The sequence below is a fragment of the Triticum urartu genome, chromosome 3A (genome assembly GCF_056163025.1).
Source record: "Triticum urartu cultivar PI428250 chromosome 3A, HENAU_Tu73, whole genome shotgun sequence".
NCBI lineage: Eukaryota > Viridiplantae > Streptophyta > Magnoliopsida > Poales > Poaceae > Triticum > Triticum urartu.
Genome location: NC_141875.1, coordinates 729,318,320 through 729,339,071, shown reverse-complemented (window position 1 = coordinate 729,339,071; position 20,752 = coordinate 729,318,320). Strand labels below are relative to the sequence as shown.

Genomic DNA, 20,752 nt, shown 5'->3' with positions numbered 1-20,752 from the left:
TGTCCCGGTTGGGAGTCCACATTCGACTCACAACTGGCCCGATAGTTGTAGTTGTCCGGGTTGCAAGTCCATGTTTGACTCGCAACTGGCCTTATTGTTGTAGGTGTCCCGGTTGCAAGTCCACCCTCGACTCGCAACTGGGCTTGTGGTCGTAGTTTCCCAAGTTGCATGTCCACCCTCGACTCACAACGAGGGCTTGTAGCTGTAGTTGCCCTAGTTACAAGTCCACCCTCGACTCACAACTGGGCCTGTAGTTTATTTTCATCCCAGTTGCAAGCCCACCCTCGACTCGCAACTAGGCATGTAGTGTGTTTATCATCCCAGTTGCAATTCCACCCTCGACTCGCAACCAAGCCCATAGTTTGTTCTCACCCCAGTTGCAACCCACCCATAACTCACAACTAGGAGTGTAGTTGTTGTTGCCTTAGTTGCAAGCTTACCCTCGGCTTGCAACTGGGACCGACCTTTTTTATTCGCGCTTAGTTGCAAGCCCGCCCTCGACTTGCAACATGGCCTGTCATTTTTTTTGTTCACACTCAATCGCAAGTCCACCTCTACTCACAACCAGGTTCTAATTTTTGTTGTTGCCCAAGTTGCAAGTCCACCATCGACTTGCAACAAGGCTTTGAAGTTTTTTATTGCCACCTCAATTAAATTTCACCTCAATTGCAAGTCGATCATCCGTGACTCACAACTGGGCTCCAAATTCACGACTAGTTTTTGAATCCACAAGCAAATTTTGAACTCGTGATTTTTTTGAAATCACAAATATTTTCGGAACTCGTGAGTATTTTTTTCATATTCTTCATTTTTTATAGTCGCAAACATTTTTCAAACTCCTGAACATTTTTTGTACTCACCAAGTTCACGAACATTTTTTAAAGTAGTGCATAATATTTAAATTCATCAACTTTTATTAAAGTATTTACTTGAAAAATGTAAGCTCTTTTACCCGAATGCACTCTCATCATTTGAAAAGAAAAAAATAATTTTTAATGCCCGCTTAGATATTTTTTTGGGGACATACATGATTTTTGTGCTTTTTCTTAAGGTTATGTGATACAAGGTACAACCGACTGTTGTTTTCATGATCGTTTTTTTGTTGGAGCAGCCCAAGTGGGAGTCGTGAGTCACGTTAGTGATGGGCTGGACTAAGGATCATGACAGAAACAAACATTTGGGCTGGACGTTAGCTACATGAGCGAGGTTAGCGATCGTGACAAAAACAAACAAACATATCACAAATAATTGATGATGTCATACTTAGATGTGAGATAGTATCTCACATCTAGATGACATATGGACAGACCCTTATTTTATTTTATATAAATATTTAGCTCAGATACTAACCTTTTGTTTTGAAAGACCTGAACCTTCATTTTTTTAATACCGTCAATTTTTCTTTGAAGTACAAGTAAGGAGGTGCACATCCTTATGAGCAGCTAGCTAGATATCAGGAGGAAGAAGCCACATCCTATCATATCGATCATCTTCCACGAAGTAGCCTACCGATGCAATCACAAAATTGTCGGCAATGCTCTTTTTGTGTTCCTTGTGATGCTTAAGATCGCCATCGTTGTTTGAGATCGTGAAGGTTACTGCATCACTATGGAAGGTAGAGTTTGGACTTAGAAGGCGACGGCTGCAGTAGTAGATGTGGTTTCTCTCTACGTCGCCATGCCTATCCGCTGGCATGTGCACTGCCTTGGAAAATGTCGGTCCCCAAAACAAGGCATGGTCACCCAAGCTTGTGAGCTCCGACCAAGTGTTACTGTCGATGAGCTCGAAGACCCTAAAGTAAGGCTTGGGTTTAGGCCACCACTGGTTAATCACGGCCATCGTAAGCTTTCCATGTAGATCAACGATGTAACAAGCATACTCGTTGCAACTGTTGGCGGATGTGGAATGATTAACCATTCCCATGTCTATCTGGTACCTAGCCATGACCATTGGCGCGCCATCCTTGTTCACACCGATCACAAACTTGAGAAGTTTCTTGTAATTATCTTCGATGCCATAGAGCTCACCGTTGCAAAAGGTGATGTCCATGAATCTCAACATACGACATCCATATGTCGTCCACCCGCCACCAGGACAACCAACCCTACATAGCGCGATTCTGCAGTTCTCGGTCATGGCGGCCATGATACAGCCGTCCGAGGTGGGCGTCTCGGAGAACACGATTTTCGAGACGATCGGCCCGCAAGCATCACCGCGCCTATGGTAGGAGCACGAACAGGCGATGGTCCTCTGTTTCTCAGAGAGCCCAACCTCGGCGCCGGTGAAGAGGTTGACGATCCTGAGCGGCGGCGGCTTGGACGAGACGACCCATCCTCCGTCGTAGGCGCCGACGAGGTACCTCCCGACAGCCCCGTGCCGCAGCTGGGCACGCATCGTGGCGCCGTCCTCGGGGCAGTGCGCGAGCCACGTCCTGTCGTGTTCGTCGCGCGGCGAGAGCAGCAGCAATGGCAGAGCGGGCACCCGCGGCTCCGCGGCGACTGCGTTGCGCCACGACCTGCAGACGGCGGCGAACCGCGCCCGGCTGCTCGTGGACTTGGCCAGCAACCGGTAGACGACGAGGAGGAGATCACCGGGGAGCGTGGAGAACGACGGGCAAGGCCGCATCGTCGTCCTGGCTGGCCCCATGCGCCGCGTGGGCATCTCGGCGGCGCTCCCTCTATCCATCGATCACGAGGAGAGAACAAAACGTGAGAAGACCGGAGATATTTTTGTTTGGTGACGTGCATGAATCGAATCAGATTTAGATATACTATACGGTTCCATCCAGGAAAGGGGGCGTCTAGTGGAGGTTGAACATATTTTAGGTGTTTCCTGACTACTGAATTAATTATAAATTTCCAACTAGTTATCTGCTATTATTTTTTTAAAAAAATTTCAATCTATTCATCAACTGTTAAGGTAGTAAAAAAGAACACCAAGTAAAAAAATACATCTAGACCACTTAGCGACGACTACAAGTACTGGAGCGAGCCGAAATCACGCCGCCGTCACCGCTCCTCACTCATCGAAGCCGGGCAAACCTTATTATAGTAGACAGTCAGCAAGTCGTCGTGCTAAGGCCCCATAGAACCAGCGCATCAGGACAACAACCGCCGCTGATGAAAAGATGCGTAGATCAGAAGGATCCAACCTGTAGACACATGAATACAGACGAACAAAGATCGGATCCACATGGATCCATCGAATACAAATGCCGACCGGATCCCGCGAGATCCGACGGAGACAAACCTGCAGACGCCCTCTGACGATGCTAGAAACACCATCAGGACGGGGGCTAGACGGAGAGGACCTTATTCTATTTTCAGAGAGCCGCCGCTGTCTCGTCTCTCCGAGCAGGACACAAACACAAAAAAACTCGAAAAACTATCTGAAAACGAAGCCCTTCCGCCTTCAAGGATCGGGATCCACCGTCGTTTCATGGCCCTAAGACCATAGAAGACGAGATAGACCGGCGGCAGCGCCGACAAGAGGCACAAGAAGCCCTAGCGCTTAGGGTGCCCTCGTATGTGAGAGCCAAGGGGTACGCCAATACAACCAATTGCTATTCTTATCTTTAGGAGATTTTCAATTTTTCAAGATCTAAACTTGCCATGTATGTACGCTCGTGTATGGCTTGGATTGCTAGGGCTAATTCTTCTTCTTTTCACTAAAAACATGTCCGTGCATTGCAAATATTTCACACACTCCTAGTCCAATGAGCATCGCTGAAGATCCCTCCAGATCCTCTATTTCGACATGGTGCAAGTGCAACACGTGTGTCGCAACTTATCCTCCTCCTCTCCGTCACCGTTAGTGTACATCGTGTATGATATAACTACACTTTACCTAGTCAAATCTTCTTGGCATCCAACATCTCCTTCACGAGAAACTCCTTCGTGTGCATCTTGGACGACCACTATAGCACACAGGGCATGACGAAATGAGGAGCGGAATTGGGAACGTTAACGTCACCCTTTTTTTTGACAAACAAGGGCATTAATACGAAAGTGGTGGTACACAGCGATTTACAAAAAGGACCCAAAATTAAACCTAAATTACAAACTGGTCCTTGACTTTGACACAAAAGACCCCAACAAACTGATGGAAAATGTGATTGGGTTCCTTGCATCTTCCTCACGGGCGCAACCTCATCGTCGCTGGGGACGGCACCACTTGGGACAGTGAGGCCTCCATGACGCCTCGTCGCAGACTTCGTGGAGAAGAAGCACTACCTCCCTTTTGGCTTCATTGGCGGGAGGAAGAAGCACTACCTCCCTTTTGCCTTCATCTTACGTCCAGTCATGTATATAGACGTCCACGACAGTGCGTCATATATGTGAGTGTTTGTGTTTGTACTGTATTTCTTAGAAAAATAGTAATGAGAAATTGGATCTTTTGTCCCATTTACTTCTCCATTTGATCATTTGCTCCCCCCCCCTCCCTGAGAGGCTACCGGGTGGGGTCCGGGGCCACTGTCATTGAGACAATCACAGGGCAAATCATCCAACCCCTTGTAAAGTGGGGCAAGGGGGGCAAATCATCCAATCCCCCAAATAGTAATAGTCTTTTATTTCATCCAACTCCCAAGGTTGCTTGTTTCAATCGTTTTGGTTTGTGGTTTTTGTATTTATTACTTCCTCTGTTTCTTTTTAGTCTGCATATAAGGTTTGGTCAAAGTCAAGCTTTGTAAAGTTTGACTAACTTTATATTAAAAAATATAAAGATTGACAATATGAAATCAACATTATCAGATGCACCATGAGATGTATTTTCATACTTTATAGTTTTAATATTGTAGATGTTCATATTTTTATATATAAATTTGGTCAAAGTTTGCGTAGTTTGACTTTGACCAAATCTTATATGCGGAGTAAAAAGAAACGGAGGGAGTATTTCTCATCTTCTTGTTTATTTTATTCTTGGACATTGCAACATATGGCAGTACCATGACATCATCAAATTCTCTAAACCATTTAACTTTTAAACTCTTTTATTTCTCACATCGCGTATCTTACAAACGATCTGATATCACCATCGGTTTCGTTGTGATGAGATTTTTGGAACTAGATTTCATATTCAAATGTTTCAATAATACTATTCTCAATAGTTATCAGGTTATAATCACTTGCTTGTTATGTTAATAGACATGGTTTATCAGGTTACTTGTCACATACCACATATGTAAGACATTCGCGGTCAATGGATTGAAATGATAATGGCTTCTGTGAGCTCAGTAGATATAAAGAGACATATAATTCTCAGGAAACTGAAGTGTTCACCCGAACAAGGGGGATTCGGGGGGGGGGGGGGGGGGGGGGGGGGCTCTCCCCATATTTGTTCCTTCTTTATGTAGAAGGCCTTTCTAGTATGTTGGTGGCATAGATGAGATTAGAGTGTGCGAACGCACTGTTAGTTTCACACCTTTTATTTGCTGATGATACTCTAATTTTTATGAGAGCAAATGTGTTAAATGCAACTTCCTTACAACATATACTAGAAACCTATTGTCAAAACTCAGGAAAAATGGTGAGTTTGGCTAAACCTTTCAGCCCAAATACAAGTGTTATCTCTAAAGGAGAAATTTGTGATACTGAAGCCCTAGCCCTGTCAGATAAATATCTTGGGTTTCCTACTTTGGTTGCTGCAGACAAGAGTGATTGTTTCAGGCATCTTATAGAAAGAATTAAAGTAAGGCTATTGGGATCGATGAACAAATAGTTGTCCGTAGGACGGAAGGAAACATTATTGAAAGCTATCGACCAAGCTATACCTATTTTTGCTATGTTTATTTTCAGCTTGCCCAATGGATTTGTAAGGAAATAATAGATATAATTGCTTAGTTCTGGTGGGGCGGCAGTGAAGAGCATAGAATGATCCACTGGATAGCGTGGTGGAAACTTTGTTATCCTAAGTCAGAAGGGGGTATGGGACTCCGTGATCTCTACTCTTTTAATCTGGCAATGTTGGCAAAACAATGCAGGAGATTAATTACTGATCCAGACTCACCGGTTTTGAGAGTGTGGAAGGCTAAATACTATCCAAATGGCTCTTTAGTGCATGCTACTCAAAAAAACGGGTCTTCGTTTACATGGCAACGTATACTCAAATGTTTTGATAGTTTTAAGAGAGGATATATTTGGAGAAGTGGTACAAGAGAGGAGGTAAATATTTGGAAGGACCCATGGATCCCATCTCGCCCAAACAAGAATGTCATCACGCCAACAATCTTATCCAGGGTGTGTGAACTTATTGATCCGGTGAGCGGGACTTGGGATGAGGCTTTGCTTGTTAAAATATTCAGTCATGTTGACGTCCGAAGGATCTTACAAATTTCACTTAATTTCCAAGCTTTTGATGATTTCATTGTGCGGCAGCCGAACAGAACATGGATATTTTCTTTCAAGAATGCTTATCATGTTAAATGGTTACATACTTTTCGGGTTCATGCAAACGTGATGGATATCCCTGGTGGATCAAACTATTCGGCAGTATGGAGTATGCTATGGAAACTGCATGTTCCAGGTAAACTTCAGATTTTTGTACTGGCGGGTTTTGCATGGAATAATCCCTCTCCGAGTTATCCTAACTAACAGGCATGTCGGGTCCAATGGAGCTTGTCCAGTTTGCCACCAGGGAGCTGAGGACATACGGCATTTATTGTTCCAATGCAGGCATGCGAGGGACCTCTGGTCATGTCTCGGCATGATACAGATGGTTGACCAGGCGCTGCCAGTGGACAACATGGAGATGGACAACATGGAGATGGACACATTCAGTTTTATCGATTGCAAGCAATTTCCAAAAGTCTTCATTCCCAACGCTTGTTATATCTGAAAATAAATGAGTAGGCCGGACCCTAGATTCACAAAACTGAATGTGAATGCAGCATTCTTTCCTGATTAAAGGCCAGGTGCGACTGCTGCTGTAATACAACAAGATGACAGGGGAAAAGTTTTGGCGGCCCAATATAAGTTTCTCCCGCATGCAGCTGACGTGATGAGTACAGAAGTGATGGGCATGAGGTATGGGCTTGCCCTTGCTGAATCTTTTGGGGTGTAATCGTCTTGAGGCGGAGTCATATCCCTTACAAGTCATAAATCTTTGCACTGGACAACCTAGATGATGGGATGCGGCAGCGGCAATTTTATTTAACATGTGAACTTACGTACCCTGTTTGGAAAGGTCATTTTTAAGAATTGTTCTCATTCTTGTAATCAAGCAACTCATGTGCAGAGTTGGGGACCCTAAAGGCTCCTCGTCCCCCTCGTGTCGCCCCCGCGGGCGACCCAGGGGAACACTAGCCGCGTTCCTCTCGGCCCTCCTCTCACCTCCACCTCTCCTCGCCGTCGTCCGCATCGCTTCTGGGCAAAGCTTGGCCGGCTGGGCGGCTGCGGGGCGTCTCTCCCCCTTGTCTGTCACGGCTGGCGCGGTGCAGCCAGATCGGGCGAGGCGCTGGACTAACATGGGGTCGAGCGGCGCGGCGGTCGGGCTTCTTGGCGACTCCGTGTGTGGCACGGCAGCGGCGGTGGCCTGCTCGCGGCATGGTGACAACTGTGTGGTGGGAAAGACCGGTGGTCGTGGGCACTGCGGGGTTTATATCGAATCCAATCTGGATCTTGGGCTTGACCGCCGTCAGCCGCCGCCGGGTGGTGGTGGTCGTCGCTGACCACGCGCGGGTCGCTGGATTCGGCGCGTGGAGATTACAATGGATTCTTCTCGATCCTCCTTCATGGTGGGTTGAGCCCCATGGCTCTTTGATCTCTGCAGGTTTCGATTCATGCTCCGTTGCCGGATCCGGAGCCGACGGAGGTTTGGTAGTATAGGATGAGGACCGGAGGAAACTTTGACCGGCTTGTTTGGTCTGGCATCGGCAACGTCTTTCGACGTTGTTACCCTCCGTGGAGGCGTTGTCCAGGTCTCTCCTATCCACCTCCAAACCCCTCCCGAACGAAAGTCCAAAATCCAGTCTGGGTTGGGCGGCGGCGGCGTCCTTCTCATCGTACACTCCATGGAGGCGCCATCTTGGGAGGTTCTGCTGTTCGGCGGAGAGATGCTGTGGGTGATGGACTCCGTGTAGCTTCAGCAACGGCGACAGTGTGGAGGTTTCCAGGAGATGCGGCGTTGTTTCTACCGCGACGATGACGACAAGTATTGGCGGCATGGTGCGGATATCGATGACAGATGCAGCTGGATGGACGAGCACAGGGCGGCGGCGCTGTTTGGCGCCATGGTGGCGTCGACAGCTGACCTGGCAAGGTCTTTGTGCCGGTACCTGCTCTGAAAATGGTTATGTGGATGACGGCTGCTGTAGCATCGGTGAGTGCGCCGGACCGGTGTGTGACCCATTCCCGGTATGTCGCTGGGATGAGGCAACCGACATTAAATGTTAGTTTGGTGTGATGTTTGTTTGGTATTAGGCTCGGGCATTCGGCACCCCTGCATCAAGGGGATAGGAGTAGCGATATGTGTCGCCAAGATGGTGGCTTCGGGCTTATTGATGTAATGATTTGTAAAGTCTATGAGAATAATTAATAAAATGGCTGCATGCATCACTCGGATGCAGAGGCCGGGAGTAATCCTCCTGTTGTAAAAAAAAAAGTAGCTCATGTGCTAGCAAATTCCAGTTATTCTAATAAACTACTTTTAGTTGGTTGGGCGAGCTCCAGATTGTATTGTCAGTAAACTCGTAGACAATATATCGGCTGTTTTGATTTTAATAAAGCTAGTCATGATGGCCTTTCTAAAAAATGTCACCTGTGCTCGATAAAACAATTCAGGGGCGTTTAAAAAAAATTACCACTGCCACGTGTCCACATGAGAATGATTTCGACCAGTTTTGCATCTGTATCACAAGTTGGTGGACCGGTTCACCCCATTTTCAAGTTCTTGTACGAGTTGGCACACCTACCGTGCAACCTTTTGTATGCCTAGTGTATACGCTCTTCATATAAGAAGCAAATTATGATTTTTTTTGGGTGAAAAACTTGTATTACTCAAAACTCTACCCTCAATGCGAGCAAAATTAGCTAGGCTAACACTAATTATTCTTGCTACGATTTACATGAGTAATACAATTTTCACGAAGAGACATAAGGTATTTAATTTCCTTTATGATGGACGAGTAGAAAAGCAAACGCTACTTCATTTGGAAGAAAATGATAACCTCTATAGGAAACAAATATTAGTTTCATTCAAAGTAGATACTATCTCCTTTAGAAGAAAATTATATGCTCTTACTTAACAAATGTTTGTAGAAACAAATATTTCATACATTGGAAGAAAATTTGTAAGAAAATTATATTCTCCGTTGGAAGTTTTTTATTGCGACATAAGAATATTTGTTGCATCCTTTTTAAGATGGAAATAAAATAGTACTCCCTCCACCCCATAAGATAAGAGCACTCTTGAGCACTCTTATCTTATCTTATGGGACGGATGGAGTAGAAGGTAATAATCTCATATTTTCTTGGAAGCAATCTAGCTGGCCAACAGAAGCAAAATATTGTCGGTAGGAAGCCACATTAAGTTGCACTAGCAAGTATATTTTATCCATAGTTTTAAATAGTGCGCTAAGCCTCTTAGCGGCGGACCTCTTCTAAGCGATATAGCGTGCTATAGCGCGCTATTTAGACTGTTTGTCCATGTGTTTGAATCAAAGTCCGCTATTTAGAATGTTTGTCCATGTGTTTGAATTAAGGTCCCTTAGTGCAAGACTTCTTATAAACGCTATAGCGTGCTATAGCGATGCTATAGCGGCTATTTAAAAAATATGATTTTATCAAAAAAATATCGCTTCCATTGGTGGAAATACTGATTGTATGATTTTTTTATGTGACTGGGGATAAAACGTAATAATTTGCTATTTGTTTTTGAGTGCAGCGATTCGATGTCCAGGCTCATCTGCATCCGATCAGAAAAAAATCAAAACAAATACTAGAAAAATTCAAAAATTCCAATTTTTCCTATGGTAGACAATTTATTGCGTGAGACTCACTCCAAATATTAGCTCATTTGGACATCTGAGTAACTCTCAGCAAAAAAGACAAATCGAGTCAAAACAGTACGTGAACAGTAAACTATTTTACAGACCCTGAATTTGTCTTTTTTGCCGAGAGTTTCTCAGTTGTCCAAATCATATGAAAATTGGGTCGGATCTCACTCACCAAATTGTCTACCATGGGAATTTTTTTTAGAAATTTTTAATTTTTTCTAGTATTTGTTTTGAATTTTTTATTCAACACGGGTGCAGATGAGCCCGACCTCAGAAAAGGATTTTTTGTTTTTATTACTCCTATATTACTAGGAAACTACTCATAATTTCGCAAATTTATTTCCTAAAAGTAAGGGATTGTTTCAGATAGAGATGGGATGTGCATTGCCGGATCCAATTTGATTTGGAATCACCCAGAGAGCCGCGCGGGGCCTGGTTGAAAATCCGGAGGCCACGCCTCTTTCAATCGTACGGCCAAATGCGCTAGTCTGAAAGGAAACAAATATCGGCTTCTGAGCTCTCACTTTTTTCCATGTCTAAACTTTTTCGATATTACTGTGCACACGACACCTTGGCGGACGATTTATGGACGATGCTGTGATCGATGGCTCTAACTCATGGAGCCAAAGTGATGGATGGCATCGATCACGTGTCGTGCATAAATCGGCTCTAGGATATCGTCTGTGTAGCAGTGCTCAAACTTTTTTTTTTCGATGGGGTACCCATATCTAAGCTGAAAAACAGAGTTGTAAGGCCCTTGAATTTGATTGGCTGGAAGATGAGACATTTTATTCTCAAGCTTGAAATTATGCTATATTTGATGAATTAGTATCTGCGTGTCATTTGAGGATGAGAATAAAATGTCTCGTGCTTATTCAGAACGAGAATAGAACAAACGGAAATTTTCCTTATGTTTGAACCCTAAACTCAAGCCTTGTATATGCCTTATGAGAAATTATCTCATTCGTTCAACTCCGACTAGTGCCAAAACGTTTGGCCCTCTCCTTTGCAATCTTCAGTGGAAAACTATTGAGCAATCGAACCTTACTTTCTGCCAAAATGAGTACATATTATTCGAAAAAGAGCATCGCATCTTATTCGAATATATATATTTTCTCAACAAAAAGAAAAGAGAGAGAGAGTACGTTCTAGACTTGGAGTAAGGCGACGGCGAGCTTGGCGAGCTGGAAAGCGTTGCCGTTCTCCACCGTCACCGGCGACGGCACGTGGCTCTTGCTGAAGCCATCCTCGCACTCCTTGGCCGCGGCCGCCGATTTCTCCAGGGGCGAGATTGCCTCGCTGAACTTGCCGTCCTTGACCGCGGCGGCGCTGCCAGGCTGCCGCTGCAATATGCCGCCGTAAAGAGTTTGGCAGGATCTGAGGCACTGCGCGGTGGCGGCGTCCGCCGTCTTGCCGCCGAGAAGGCCGCCGATTTTGGCTTTGGTGCTGGTGGCGTTGACCGTCAGGAGGTCGACTGCGATGGCGGCGAGCTCTTGGTACGTCGCACCGTGTGCGGTCCGGGGATCGGAGTGGAAGGTGTCCATGCAGAACTGGATGCCGACGAAGGTGCTGCCGCCGCCGACGGTCTTGCATATGGGGAGCAGATAGTCCATGGGGGTGACCTGAGTGGCGCCACAGAGGAGGAGGGCGGAGAGCACGAAGAGGACACTGCCGCCATTGAAGGAGGAGGCCATTGCAGCTTCTATTCTATTCTATTCTATGGTGGATTCTGCAGATTTCTTGGGTAGGGGCACAGCACAGACGTAGGTCACAACCCACCAATTAGTGAATTAGGGATTTGATTTGATAACGTGAATCCGGCAGTCAAGATTGATTCGTCAATCTTTATTACTGTAGTCAATTCCTTCCGTTACTGGACCCGCGCATGCATGGCTTGATGGTCTGCAACGGAGATTTGATGACGTCGCCTTAATGAGAATGAACTTACTTATTTTTTTGAAAAACTTCCGATCTATACATTTTCAATCGAGCCGAAGTCGCGCCACCCTATCGTCCCGCCCTCGCCGAAGCCAGGAAAAAAATTGTTGTAGTATACAATCGGGAGTTGTCATGCTAAGGTCCCAAAGGATCAACACACCAGAGCAGCAACCGCTGCCGATGAAGAATAGTGTATATTGAAATGTTTCAACCCGAAGACACAAGAACATAGATGAACGACGAATAGATCAAGCAAATCCACAAAAACAGATCCGCCGGAGACACACCTCCACACGTCCACAGATGATGGTAGACGTGACATCCGGGCGGGTGCTAGGCAAGAAAAAACCTTATTCCATTTTCAGCGATCCACCACCATTTCGTCTTCCTGAGCAGCACACAAACCCAGACAAAACTCGAAAAAACATCTAAAAACGAAGTCCTCCTACCGGCAAGAGCCGGGATCCACCGCGAACCCACGGCCCTAAGGCCATCGGAGACGAGACGGACCGACGACGGTGCCATTGGGAGGCAGGGCAACCCTAGGCTTTTTTTTGGAGCTGAGGCGGCTATAACTTACTTCTCGTTCGACCGAGAATTAGTCACACCCAAAAAATACATTAATTTATCAAATTTACAAGCTAGATGAGAATAAGTAAATTTACCCATATGACAAGTGACACACATCAGGTGCGAGACACTCCGACCCTCATGTTTTTTGATGACACGCGACAAGTTTTTGCCAAAATAAACTGAAGCACGGAAACTGCCATGCTTGACAACTAAAGTTGCCCTACTCGCATCACTAAACTTGCCATAAAAAAACGTTCGGAGTTGCCATGTGCTTGTGCCACACGTCAAGAGGGTCCTAAATTCAAGTCAACATCATAACCGTCGGATTCGGGCTGCCAAGATTCATGTTGAATCTTGTTGTTTGTCCTTTTTATATTTTTTAGGCTAACCACACACTTCATTAATATAATTGTAACACAGCTCGTTCGTAACGCATGGGCTTTTTTTTACTAGTCTGCTGATTTGGGCCTAGGGTATGTGTGAGTTTTTTCTTCTTTGGTTTTCTTTTTGCGAATAAATGAGATTTTTATTGCTCAACCATGGAGATTAATTTTTTCTTCTTTGTTGTTCTACGAAGCTTCACTTCTGCTTGTGTAGGCCTTGTATTTTCATATGTTTTTTATGCCTCTTATTTTTAATTCTTAATTTTCATGTTGCACATGCGTCGCGACTAACAATTATGTCACATTGTATACTTGGTTTCCACGACCCCTGCCACGTTGGCAAGCTATGCATGCACATGATACAGTAGAAAGCAGTATATGAATGGAAGGATAAGTTAGATGACCAGAAACATGTATCTTACAAATTTGTGCACCAAACTGACCGTCACGTAAAAGTTCTATGATTTATGGTGTATTTACCTCTAATTTATAGTGTTACTCATTAATCACACCCAACCAATTAGGTATATTTGTTTTGGTAACGTGAATCTGTCAGGATTAATTCGTCAATTTTTATTAATTCCTTCCCTTGGTGGAGCATAACAGTAATAGATTTCATACATGTGCGTAATTATTACCTATTAATTCATTTTAAAGAAATACATTACTAAGTAATTAGTTTTCAGTTAATATGAATTAATTCCCTCTTCCGTCCAATTTGTTGAATCCTAGTTTGATATGTCTCTTATTCCATTCTAGCAACTTTTCTAGTCTTTGTTTGGGTGTTTATAGATTTGATCCTTCTGATCTATGACTTTCTTCATCAGCGATGATGGCTACCCTAGTGCGTTGGTCCTATGCGGCCTTAGCACGACGACTTCCTGACTGTCTACTATAAAAATGTTTGTCTGACAACGGTGAGGGATGGGCAATGACCGCGGTGCGCCTTCGACTGGCTCCAATGCTTGTAGTTATCGCTTGGTGGTTCATGGATATGGTTGTAATTTTTATTACTTTTGTTGTTTTTTATACTGTCATGATTGAAGATGAATAGATTAGAAATTTCTTGCAAAAAAAATTTGATATACCAATTTTTATGGCGCATCCCTAAAAGGTGCGCCATTGCTAACCCTCCCCCCCCCCCCCCCCCCCCCCCCCCCCCACTAAAATATCCAAGACGACCCAGCCGGTCATCCTTCTCCCCAATCTGCATCTCGCCCCTCGCCTCTCGCCACCGCCGCCGATCCCCTTCCACCACCACCGCCACCGGCACCGGCACGGCATCCACCTCTGCCTCCTCCTCCTCCTCCGCGGCCACGGCCTCCACCTTCTCGGGACCCCGCCACACCACCCCTTCAACAACAACAATGACAAACACCGCCTTGGCCTCCTCCACATCCTTGAGGTCCAGCCGCTCCAGCCTCGCCGCGGCGCGTGCCTCCCTCCCGAACCAGCCCGTCCTCTACTCCTTCCAGGAGCTCGCCGCCGCCACCAACAACTTCCTCGCCAAGCGGGGCTCCTCCGACACCTTCTGGCGCTGCTCCCTCCGCGCTCTTCCAGCTCCGACCGCTCTCGCTCCTCACACCCGCGGCCGCCTCCGCCGTGCTCGCCCACGTCGCGCGCTACCACCACGCCAGCCTCGCGCACCTCCTCCCCGCCGGATCCGCTACGGCCGCAAGTGTAAGCCCCCCTCCCCCTCGCCCCTCTAGATCTCCAGGTTTGTTTGCAGTAAATGCACTGAAATTTACTGAATTTTGTTTGCGGTAGGAGTAGTTGCAGTTCTGAACTGCTAGGAGTACATGGAGTTGTAGTACTCTTCTCAATGGAGTATTTTAGTTAAATTACTCCAGGAGTACAATGAGAAGGAGTATTACAATGAGAAGGTTAATTTCAGTTAATGCTATGAGTACTCTTCTCACTGGAGTTTCAGTAGTTGTAATTTCAGTAAATTTTGCTTGTTATGTGCTTGCATGCTCGATATTCAGAAATACAGAAAAATTAGTAACATTGACAGAAATTCAATTTAACAAACCATTATCTGCTGTAGGATCTGTAAATTTTACTGATTTTTTTGTTAAATGGAGTACATCTTGTAAAGTAACTGAATATTACTCCTACTCTGTTAAATGGAGTACATCTTGTAACAAAATGGAGTAGTCATGAGTACTGTAAGTTACTCCTTGTCCTTGTACTATAAGTCAATTTGCAACTCCTCATCCTACACCAGGCTACTCCTATAACAAGCTACAACAAGTACATCTACAGCAAGCTCTGGAGTAACTGGATATAAGTAGTCCTAATTTTGATTTTCTTTGCATCATGATCAACATATGACCATGATTTGCTTTGCTTTGCTTCATGGTCAACATATAAATATTCTTTGCTTAAGGGAATTATTAGTGAATGATGGTGTCTGTGTTTGCGAGAATCTCGGCTGTATCTGGTTTCTCAATGCTGCTTCTGTGGTTTGCATAATGCTGTGATGAATCATGAAATCTATAACGCATGTCAGACTTCGTAGATGCCATAGGGCATTGATGCCATAATGTTGTGGTTTGCATAATGTTCGTTGTATTAGGTATGCTATCTGTATGATTGATGCAAAGCAAAATGTCTATTTGCTGCAAGTTCCCCAAAATTTCAGGGGCGCCACAACTGAACTGAGGCTCCTACAGTTCAATATTTTGTGCAGGGACAAATAGTTACGCCTTTCTCCTGAAATGTTGATTAATTTCCGTTTCGGTTGAGAATGGGGCACTCCTAGGTCAAGAAAATTAGCAAAGGTCATGCCCAGTTTTCTTGACCTAGAAGGTGCCCGATTCTCAACCGAAACAAAAATTAATCAACATTTATAGACAATGTTATTTCTACAAAGCAAATATTTCTAAGTGGCTTTTATAGTTTTCCCTTAAGTTGAAATGCAAACTATTTTTTCTTCCTGCAGCAAGAGCAATAGTGCACTTAGTAGGATAGAAAATATATAACCTGCAATAGTGCACTTAGTAGGATAGCAATAGTGCACTTGGAACAATCTTTTGGGTAAAGTGGTGTTTATAACCTGTAATGTGAAAATATATAGGATAGAAGAATAGATACTACCCTGATCTCATCCAATAACTCTAGTAGCCTTTTTTCCTATTTAGAGCGAACATGGCTGACAACGATGAGGCTGGCGGTTCGGGCAAGCCATTCTAGGAGCTGTCCCAGGAGATGGAGGAAGAACCTCACCACTATGAGGACGCCGCGGAAGACACCGATCCCGACTACAAAACCCCTAGTGGCGTCGGGGATGACACCACTGATGGTGCCGCCGGGGATGCCACCACTGATGATGGCAGCGAACACACAGATGGAAGCCAACCAAAGAGGCAACGAAAGGACCGGCGCCCGAACATGCTCGGCACCGTCAAGGAGGAATTCACTGAAGTGTCCTCCAGTGGGCATCCAACGGGGCCCAAAGAATTAGTCAGTGGGTACGCGGGACAACTCGGGTGCATTATCCGGAGCACCGTCTCGATCAACTCCGAGAACCTAAGGCATCGTGACCGAGGGAATTTGCGCAACCTCCTCTTCACGAAGCTGCACGAACGATACAAGTTCCCCGGTGACTTCGCAAACACACGCCTCTCAGGGAATAAAGTGAACAGTGCCGCCCTCACAAAGATGAGCATGGCCCTGGCTACTTGGAGAGCTGCGGTGAAGTGAAGGATTCTAAGTGGTGATAGTTATGAGAAGATCAAGGAGACAAATCCTTCGATCAGCGAAGCTGACTACCTGGAGTTCAAGATCAAGTGCGAGAGCAACGCATCCGCGGAATCAAGTCAGTGGGGGAAAGATATGCGGGACTTGAACTTAGGGGTCCACAAACTCGGTCCCGGCGGTTAGAGAGTGGCGGAACCTAAATGGGACAAGGATGACGCGGAGCGTGCCGAGCAAGGCCTACCGCCCCTCTTCGATAAATACCATGAAAAGCAGACCAGGAACTATGTCAGGGCCCGGTACAAGGTGGACCCGGTAACAAAGGAGCTTACCACGGATCCGAAGGTGAAGGCGCTTGAGCTTGTTCTGGTAAGGAATACACCCCCGCGTAATTAGCTCCATATGGTTGCATTCTAATTAATGAAGCCAAATTTCTAAATGGTTCACGTTCCTTCCGCAAGAAACTGAAAGCAGTAGCGCGGGGTCTCAAAGCTCCCCGTCTACCCCTTGGGACACCACTTTAAATAGGGCGTTGAACGTAATGAAACACAAGGATAAGTTCAGTAAGCCGTCGTCAGCTGGTCGTGTGGCCGGCAAAGGCTTGTCCACGAAATGGTCGGAATACTATAAGGCTAGGCGAAAGGAGAGAAAGACCAGCTCGGAAAGCCAGGAGCGCGAGGTTAAAGAACTCAAGGCACAAGTGGCGCGGATTCCGAAGATAGTCCAAGAGCAAGTGCGAGACCAAGTGGGAGCGACGATCACCGCCATTGTGCCTTCCTTGCTTGAGGGGCTGCGGGGGTGGATTGCGGGCGACCAACAGGGGCCGCCCCCGATTCCCAGCTTCACGGGCGCAACTCGCACAATGCGCTGGCATTGGTGTCTCCGGCGGAGGCGGCATTGGTGTCTCCGACGTCGGCCGACACCTCGGCAGCAAGCGGCCCCTTCGTTACTTGTAGGCCCATCGTTGGCGGTGCCTCGACATTAGCCGAGCTTGACGCCATCAAGGTAACTAAGCCTCGGCCGATGACTTCATCTCCTTGCCTTTGACTAGGCATCCCTGACGCCCTACATGTTTTCGCAGGGCGCCGCCAACATTCCATGCACTCTCCTGCACTTCGTGGACGGCAAGTTGATCGATGTCGCCAAGGTCAAAATCGTTGAACCGGGCAACCGCGTGTTCCACAGTAATCCGACCCACCCACCGTGTATAGGGTTCAACTGGTTCGGGTGTTGCGGGGCTGCGACGACTTGTTACCTCCGTATCGACCCCCTGGGGCCGACGAAGATGATGTGATGACCCCCAGCGCCTGCTTAAACTGGTCCATGCTTTGGCTGAAGAGCTAGATTCGTTTGGGGGCAGGGGACACCACCCCACAGACAACACCGCCAGTCGTGCCGGCGCCAAGCCATGGCAAGACCGCCGCAACGGTACCGCCGTCAGCTGATCCGGACATGCATATGGCACAGGATCCGGACGATGACGACAGTACATTTTCCAACATCGATAAGTTTTTTTTGAGCAATACGTCGATAAGTACATCAACGAACATGGGTACGGTGACGAATTCTTGGGGCCTCCTTCTCAAGAACCCAACACTTCAAAACACGATCACGATCTGGCTGGTACCACGGAGAAACCCAATTGCAACAGGCGTCGTCTGGCGTTCAGTTCTCAGGAGACGCCTCCAGCTGCCGCCTTCACCGAGACTCAAATAGCCGAGGTGCAAAATATTATCAGCCCCAACACATTCAGGAAGGTGGTCTCTGAGCAGAACTCGATCCCATTACAGCAGAAGAAGCAGAAGAGACGGAAAAGAAAAAAATAACAAGGGTGCGAGCCAGCCGGCACCGAGTACGATTCGTGCTCAGGACGGGCCACCAATACCTAAGGATATCTCGAGGAAGGTGCATGTGGCGGGTAGGCCGATGCTACCGACTAATCTGCTCAATGCTGCAACCGGTGCTATGCGGAGTCTGCATGACTGTGTTCTTTTTATGGAGAACCGGCGTCTCTCCGAGAATGATGTGACATACCCGGTTTTCGTGGCCAAGGTGCTAGAGGGCAAGGGCTTTGTCGATAGCACCATCGGGCGTATGATCGTCCTGCGGTTTGATGACATCTTCGCTATGTTTAACCTTTATCCGCTGCACTACACCTTCATTTGGCTATTTTCTCTCAGTATGGAGATGCGGATCATTAGAGACAAGACCCCGGACATTGTGATAGTCGACCCCTTCTACATGCGTGCCAAGATCTTGGGCAGCGCTGGGGACCGGCAAGTCGCGAGTTCATACCTCGAAGACGTCATTCTGGCGAACCCAGATAAGGATAACTTCCTCGTGTCTTACTTTTCCGAGTAAGTCATCCCCTCACCGCCTCGTAACATATGATTTCTTAGATTTCGATCGTTCTTTTTTTTTTCTAACATTCCGTGTTTTGTGCAGTGACACACATTGCACACTCATCCTCTTAAGCCCGAAATATTCCATGGCCACGTATTTCGACTCGGACCGTCAGTCAAAGAAAGAATACACAAATATCAAGAAAGTTCTTGATGATGCTCTCCCCGGCTACGCCAAATCTGGAGGCACCTTCAGGAGGCCAATTTGTAGGTACGACAAGCATGTGTTCACCCACGTAACGACGTTCTCCTGCGTCAAGCAGCCGCCTGGCAGTCAGAAGGATGCCTACTACGCCCTCCATCACATGCGAGCGATCGTACGGGACCATAATCACCTTATGCTACCAAATAATCTCAAAGAATGGGCCGCACGCTTGTCGGCAATCCAGGACGAGGACATCAGACAAGAATTCTTTCGCATCTAGTCGAAGTTTGCGGAAATCATCTATCAAGATGTCCTTCGTACCTTGGGGCAGTTCTACCTCAAATATCAACCGTCCAATAGTGAAATAGAAAAAACGCTACAAATGCAGGCTGACAACGACCGCACATTCATGACCATCACGAAAGACGGTGGCTTCATCCATGCTCCGGTCCCTAAGTCGAGTCGAAAGTATTGATGCTATGTAGTTCTGAAATATCGATTAGCTCATGTTGTAATTAAACTTTAATGAACTTGTATGTCTCTTTAGTTTGGACAGTCGTTCAACTTATATGTAATCGATGCTATTTATTAGTAGGACCATGAATCGTGCTATTAATGTGTTGCTTTTCTCTTCCGATCCTTTTGTTGCATACTTATATATTGCTTATATATTATCTATGAATTGCTACTAATATTTTGTTTGTCTAGTGCATAGAGATGCCGCCGTATGTCGTGTACAAGTGTGAGGTTCCCGGAGTCTACGACGACTGGGAGGAGTGTCAGAGATAGGTTCACTGTTTCAGCGGTAACAGTTACAAAGGGTACACCACTAGGGCGGAGGCAGAAACTAGATACGCGCGCTATCTAGCGGGAGAGAGGAGGGAGCGGAGGAGGAACCGGATGAAGATCAGTTTCATCGCGATGATGCTCATCGTGACCGCAACCCTCTTCTATGTGATGGTAGTTTAGATATCGACTTGTAATGTGAAGACAAACTCACTACTCGCGGTCTCGAGACTTGTAATGTTCTAACTTTGTTTGGTATTTTGAATACGGAGACTAATATGATGAATTGTATTCGGAGACTAATCTTCTATTGTATTCGATAAATCTGCTGTTTATATGTTGTGCTCTTTATATTCTGTGCTGTAATGTATTTTGTAACCTGTGCAAATATCAGAAAAGCAATTTTTTTTCCTAATATTCATAGTAGTGGCGCACCATATTGCACTTTAGTGGCGCACAGAAATAAACACACCAGTGGTGCATTATCTAAAAGTGCGCCATTAGTAACCTAGAGCACAAGGTACACATGACCCCTTGGAGTAACAACAGTGGCGCACTTCTGGGCCTAGTAATGGCGCACTTTAGCTGCGCCATTAGTGTCTGGGATAGTAATGGCGCACCAGGTGGTGCGCCACTGTTATGTAGATTAACAGTGGCACACCAGGCGTGCGCCATTACTATTTATTAGTAGTGGCGTGATAATAGTGGCGCACCTATAATGCGCCATTAATAGCCAAAATAGGTGCGCCACTAACAACCTTTTTTCTAGTAGTGGACGATCCCCCTCCCCCAAACCGCAGCAAGTTGAGGTCTTCTTCCCTATTGTCCCGAGCAA

The 20,752-nt window shown here is 46.2% G+C and overlaps 2 protein-coding genes and 1 long non-coding RNA gene across 3 annotated transcripts; 1 reads left to right on the top strand and 2 right to left on the bottom strand.

Moving 5' to 3' along the window:
* Nucleotides 1-1,446: 1,446 nt before the first annotated feature.
* Nucleotides 1,447-2,685, bottom strand: LOC147982310 (uncharacterized). The gene has a single exon (XM_087516268.1). The coding sequence runs from the start codon at nucleotides 2,683-2,685 to the stop codon at nucleotides 1,447-1,449; it is 1,239 nt and encodes a 412-aa protein (XP_087372394.1).
* Nucleotides 2,686-10,972: 8,287 nt separating this feature from the next.
* LOC125549494 (uncharacterized) lies at nucleotides 10,973-11,807 on the bottom strand. Its single transcript, XM_048712898.2, has one exon. The coding sequence runs from the start codon at nucleotides 11,683-11,685 to the stop codon at nucleotides 11,140-11,142; it is 546 nt and encodes a 181-aa protein (XP_048568855.1). The 5' UTR covers nucleotides 11,686-11,807; the 3' UTR covers nucleotides 10,973-11,139.
* A 2,469-nt stretch (nucleotides 11,808-14,276) lies between these two features.
* LOC125547353 (uncharacterized) lies at nucleotides 14,277-20,287 on the top strand. The gene is made up of 2 exons (XR_015599148.1): nucleotides 14,277-14,565; nucleotides 19,840-20,287. It is a non-coding gene; the product is annotated as an uncharacterized LOC125547353 (long non-coding RNA).
* Nucleotides 20,288-20,752: the final 465 nt, after the last annotated feature.

Bases quoted from the DNA above. Each gene is read 5' to 3' on its own strand.
- LOC147982310 (XM_087516268.1), bottom strand. From the start codon at position 2,685: ATGGATAGAGGGAGCGCCGCCGAGATGCCCACGCGGCGCATGGGGCCA.
- LOC125549494 (XM_048712898.2), bottom strand. From the start codon at position 11,685: ATGGCCTCCTCCTTCAATGGCGGCAGTGTCCTCTTCGTGCTCTCCGCC.